The sequence below is a fragment of the Corvus brachyrhynchos genome, unplaced genomic scaffold, assembly GCF_000691975.1.
Source record: "Corvus brachyrhynchos isolate BGI_N302 unplaced genomic scaffold, ASM69197v1 scaffold70, whole genome shotgun sequence".
In the NCBI taxonomy this organism is placed as follows: Eukaryota; Metazoa; Chordata; class Aves; order Passeriformes; family Corvidae; genus Corvus; species Corvus brachyrhynchos.
The window spans coordinates 9,411,059-9,417,058 of record NW_008236217.1 but is presented as its reverse complement, the minus strand read 5'-3'; the positions used below and the strand labels follow the sequence as shown (position 1 = coordinate 9,417,058).

The 6,000-nt window shown below is 37.1% G+C and overlaps 1 protein-coding gene across 1 annotated transcript in view; it reads left to right on the top strand.

Moving 5' to 3' along the window:
• BIRC6 (baculoviral IAP repeat containing 6) overlaps positions 1-6,000 on the top strand; it is a 159,039-nt gene that overhangs the window by 48,025 nt on the left and 105,014 nt on the right. The window contains exons 30-33 of the mRNA XM_008643347.2: positions 284-417; positions 2,918-3,055; positions 3,874-4,001; positions 4,422-4,553. Of these exons, the coding sequence (XP_008641569.1) occupies positions 284-417; positions 2,918-3,055; positions 3,874-4,001; positions 4,422-4,553 (532 nt within the window). The remainder of the gene's footprint in view (positions 1-283; positions 418-2,917; positions 3,056-3,873; positions 4,002-4,421; positions 4,554-6,000) is intronic.

Below are 6,000 nucleotides of genomic sequence, written 5' to 3'. Positions count from 1 at the left end.
TAATAGGAAATAAAATATATGAGATTTTGTTTCAGATGTGGAAGGCTCTGCTGACCTCTTGAGGGTGAAAAAGATGATGTTCACCCTAAAATGCTGCATTAACCTTAAAAACAATAGAATGTGAAATCCACTCTGTTTGCTGGGCCACAGTACTGCTTTCTGTACCAACCTGTCTGTGTCTCAGATGAAAGCCTGGGACAATATTGTTATATAAGGGGTGTTGCAGGATATTACTGAATCTGAAAAAGAGATAAAATCTTAAATATGTAAATTTTATTTTTAGGGTCTTCATGTTGCTTTCTTGCATTGGCCAAAGATCGCTTAGCAACAGTGGTGTTTTAGAAAGTTTACTTAATCTCCTGGATAACCTGCTGTCACCACTGCAACCTCATTTACCTGTGCACAGAAGAACTGAAGGTAGCCCTCTAATTTGGGAAATTATTTTCATATACATTATAAACTAGAAAATGGAGAGATTAACTCACAAATTTTGGTGTATTAAAAGAAGAAACTGCTTGTTTACTATATTTCTAAAACACAGTTGTCTTTTAAAATGTGATGAGTCTTCTTGTTCTTCAGGTGCTAAAAGAGATTCCTCCTCCAACCCCATTAAAACCTGAGAAAAATGTATTTGACTGCTTTTAATTCAGCTAGGAAGCTTTGGCAGAGTGTCTGGCATTCAATGTACAGACAGCTCTAGTGAATGACTTTGGAATTTAATGCTTTGGAAAGAAATGCACCTTTCTGCTTATGAGATCCTTTCTAAGTTTCAAGCTTTTGAGGTGAAACACAGATACAAAGACAAGTTTGTTAGGTGTATCTGCACGGTTTCTGCAAACTACATGGAGTTTGTTTTTTTGTTCTTGTGGGGCTTTTTGTAATTACAAGGAATTTACATTTTTTTGATCCTAAGAATTTACTGAAATTATATTCTGCGAACTTGATTTTCTTTGAGTGTTCTTTTAACTACCACAAGGTTGAGCAAATTCTTACTTTTGAAAACATCACACCCTAGGCTACTTCATTTGTTATGTACAGATAGCAAAGCATCATAGAGGATACATTGTTTAAAATTCTTAGCCTTGTGAGGTCTTTAGGTGCCAGCTGAGACTCCGTCCTTAGTTTTCCCTCATCTCCTGATGTTAACAGACCTACAGCTGGTGTCAGAAGCTGTCCTATTGCTTCCCGCTGATCTACCATGTACTTTCTCTATTGGGGCCATATCCTGCTATAGTCTCTACCTAGTTTGAGGCAAACCCAAGCTTACATCTCCTCTACCTCTGTTTGCACTCTCCCCACAGCTTCCAATTCCTTTCATAGCTCTTGCCTTACTAGTTGTCCTCATGGAGGACTTTAGGAAGCAGAAGTAACTGATACTTCAGAGCTTTATTTGCTGGTCTTCCAGCTTCCTTCTTCCTGGACAGTACAGGTGAGTACTAGGGCAATATTATGTGTGGTGGAAGCATCAGGTATGGCAGAAGAAATTCCTATTTGAGAACTATCACACATAACTAAAGGGTCAAAGGGGTGAAAACTTACTGGGGAAAAAGTGAAAAAACAAAGGAAAACCAGAGCAAGAGGTGAGTGTTATGGGTGGAGAGAAGTAGTAAACTTTGAGGCCGAAAGAGGAAAAAAGGAATAAGCGAAAGACACATGGAGGGAGGGAGGGAGGGAGGGAGAGAAGTTGAGAATTCTGATTTTATTTTTTTTTTGAGAGATAAAAGGAAAAGAAATGGTCTTGTATGAAAAGGTCACTCACTCTGCAGCAGGCTCCTTTCTCTTTATTCTGCCAACCAAAAAGGTGTGTAGTGGTCACCAGTGCAGCTCATTTCTGTTCTTGCAATTTAGTCTGTGGTTCCAGTCCAGGTCCTGTTATGGACCTGTTGGGGTCCTTCCTCTGCCTGCTTGGGCTGCTTTCTGTCAGAGTGTGCTCAGGAAACTGGGGTTAACAAGTCAGGCTGCATCCTACTGCTTGGATGTCAGCAACATGTGATTTTGGATGGATTGTTTCTGTGCCTTAGTTTTCTCGTTTGATCTGCATTTAATAATAGTTTGAGTTAATTATAGCATTTTTGAGGCCAGTGCATGAAAAGCACAGTGCAGTTAAATGTGGCTCAGCACAGTGCACTGATATGAAAACGTGTGTGTAACCTCTAGTGCTGATGTCTTTGCTGGATTGACAGTTGTATAGAAGTATGCCATTTGCATAATGACTGTAATTAAGTGGTCGTTATTTGTTGGTTTCTGGTCTTTGTTGAGCTTACTTTGTATGAGTTTACTTCAGAACTGTTCATTTAGATTTGTCCATGTGCACAAAGATTTTTCTTGCATGATGCGCAAGATACGTTTCTTTCCTTTCTGCCTGTACAAAAATATGGCATTTAAAATGTGACACTGAAATAGACAATAGCCAGTCATTAGTGCCACCAGCGTGGTTCATCTAGTCTGAAGTCACTCTTGCCTTTCCTGCAACTTATTCAGATAGCTACATGAAAATAAACTAATGAACAGGTGAAAATGGAGGTATTTGTCTGCATGGTTATAACTATCTTATTGAAGCCCTGCTTGATGGAGGAATTTCACTCAATAGAATTTGAGACATCTACTTTATGTGCTTTAATGCAAGCAGCTGTCATTATGCATCTGGTATTCAGGAAATTTAGGCATACAATTTTTGACTCTTCACAGTTGAGGTGTAGCTTTTGACTTCGGACTTCATCAGAGTAAGAGAACTGACATTTTTCTTTGCACCTAAGTTTTATACGGATTTCTTCTCTCATTTATGAGTGCTCAGACTCCAACTCTCCTTTTAAAAAACAAAAAGAGGGGAGTGGAATCTTTGTGGCCTAGTGAAATGTGTGACATTTGTTACCTGTTCAGAACTTTATTAAGGCACTCAAATCTGTTTATTTTGAAGGAGTTTTAGATATTCCCATGATCAGTTGGGTTGTAATGCTGGTGTCCAGACTGCTGGATTATGTAGCTACTGTTGAAGATGAAGCAGCCACAGCCAAGAAACCCCTGAATGGAAAAGAAAGGGAACGATTTTTGACAGGTACATCACATTTACTATCAAAACTTGGTTCTATGGGTATTGCTCTGGGAGCTGTTCAAATACCTAAAATGTATTTTCTATTCACTTGAAAAAAGAGATTTTTAAAACGGATTTTGTGGTCTTTTTATTTGCATTCTTGTCTGCTTATTTACATCCCCTTCTCCTTATAAATATGATCTCTTTCATTTTTTCAAATGAAAAATGCAGGATTGATTCTAGTTTGTAAAATGTCTGTGTGTTACCCTGTGACTTTGGGACTTTACGATTGAGAGTGCGCCATGTTGAGACACTTTATATTGTGAGAAAGGGCCGACAGTGTGACTTCATGAATGTTTTGGTATTTGTGTCCACTGTTTTTAAATGTGATTTTTGCCTGGTTTTCATTTATTTCATAATGGTAGTAGTAATAATAATAATAATATGTAGCATACATTGTTGTTATTATTATCATCATCATTATTATCATTGTTATTATTATTTTGATTAGCTATGGTTTTCTTTTAATATCTTTCCTAAAAATGAAAATAAAGCTTTTATGTTATGAAGCTATTCATTCATCTATTTTTACTTAGGACAGAGTTGCTTGCCTGCTTATATGTTCTAAGAATAATGAAAAAAGATGGTACCACTGCATTTTAAAATCTCACAGAAATATTACTGTGAATGGGGATAGTTGAATAATGCCAAGAGTTAGCTTTTGCTTGTTTCTTTAGTACTTAGTATATGGAGATGCCAACTATTGAAGCATAAAAGCTTTTCTCTAGAGTTAAATGAGTTTAATAAGATGGATTAATTTTTTTTTTTTAAATTTCCATTAGGAAACCAGTGGAGTTTTATAAATAATAGCCTTCACACTCAGAGTCTGAGCAGATCTACTAAAGGCAACAGTAGCCTCGATAGACTGTATTCCCGAAAGATCAGAAAGCAGCTTGTGCATCATAAACAGGTGACTTCCTGCACAGTAGTGGCTATTTTCACAGAAGTATGTCTCATTTATAGGACATCCCATTTCTTGAAACAACAGCTTTGGCCTTGGGACTCATTCAGCCTTGCTTTTGCATAGGTCTGGTTCTGTAGCTGAAGGCTGCCTAACTTCTTTGACATTCATCTAAAACCATGGGGCAAGGGATCTGCTGGAAAAACAAATGTTGGAGTGTACTGTTGTACTCTACTGGACAATAAATATAATGTACTTTCTAGATATATCTGAGTACACCTGAGTGCAAGCACCTAAGCTGTGATTTAAAAGTATTTTAAAAGCTCAAGTTACAGTTTGAACTGAAGATTGCTATCATGTGAACATACTGATCCTTTTAACATCTTATTGCTTAAATTTTCATTTATTCCTATTAACATTTTCTTTTAGCAACTTAACTTATTAAAAGCAAAGCAGAAGGCTTTGGTGGAACAGATGGAAAAAGAGAAAATACAAAGCAACAAAGGATCATCATACAAACTTTTAGTAGAACAGGCAAAACTAAAGCAGGCTACTTCAAAGGTATGATGCTCTGAAACTGTAACTGACTTCTTGTCCTTTGTGTGAAAAGACCTGTTCCTGCAAAGTCATTTTTGTCCTACTTTGGCCTTACTATAAAAAGTTGTTTCATCATGGCTGCTATCAAGTATATTCTAATATTTAAAAAAAGCAGCTATCTGGAAATTTATTGCTCTGTGAGAAATAGTTTATCCTTCTACAGGGTTCTTTTAGGTAGTCATAGCCAAAATTACTAATACTCTTGTAGCTTTGGGAATGCCAGTCGTTGTCATTAAACTTCGGATAACATACAGCAGTAGAAAGACAAAATAGTACTTTATATGCTAGCTTTTATGCATGATGCTCTTCTAGATGCTTTTCTGGTTGAGTAATCAGAAAATAATCATGCCAGTGTCTGTCTCCCTGAACTAATAAATATGACTTTTAAGAATTATTTTTGAAGTTTGTCATAAGCTCCTTAGCTTCCTGAAAGTACCCACCACTTCAGTTGTGGCATCTTGCAATAAGCCCCAGATACTGAGAGTTGATGTAGTAGTTAAAGAATTGGTTTGGTTATGAGAGGAGGCGCTGAAATTTATGGATTTCAGGAGATGACAATATGGACTTTGCAGGGAACACAGAAAATGTGTAAGTCTTTCTAGCTACCAAACTTAGGTATCTCTTGAAATATATACTCCCTAGTTCAAGTAGTACTCATGTCTGTTAGGATGCCTGAAAATAGGTCTGTGGAAGGAGATTGCATAATGTTGGACCTTACAGACAATCTAAAGGGAAATCTTAAAACTTCCAGTAATTACGGAAAAAAAAAGTCACTAGCATAAAAATGAAACCCTAAGTTTTCACTAACTGTGCTTGTCATGAGCTGTTCTTTCCTGCACTATCTTCTGCTTTATTCCAGCAGGTTATGCCAAGGGGGCTGCTTACTGGTGGCCCCTTGAGATGTCTTTAAATGAGTTACTGGCTGAACTGTGCTGTCCAGCTGTTTTAAGTTTCACTCTATAGTAGCCATGTTGCATAAAAAAACCATGTTGATTTAAAGATCTTTCCTCTTGTAGTTTCTTAACTTGTAGTTAAGGTGTTAGTGTACACTTGATAGTTGCATTTTATGCAGGTTTTGCTATTTTGCCTACTAATCACTGTGACTGACTTAAAACATGTCCTGCATTTAGGAGAAGGTGAAACCTTTGCATTAGTAAATAGCTTTTTCTTTGGTCTACTTCAGTAGCTACTGCTTAAGGGAGATTATAAGAGGCATTTGTATTATCTAATGACTGCTAGTGTAGCTGATACAATGAGCTGAGCTGCTAAATGAATGCCCTTGTTGGGTGAGAGGATTAATGAAGGTACCTTCTTTTCTACCATCACATGTAGGCCCTCTGTCAAAAAGCTTGTAGTTCAGAGCCATGAGCAAATACGAAACTAGCTCAATTTAATGGTATGGCTAATGCAT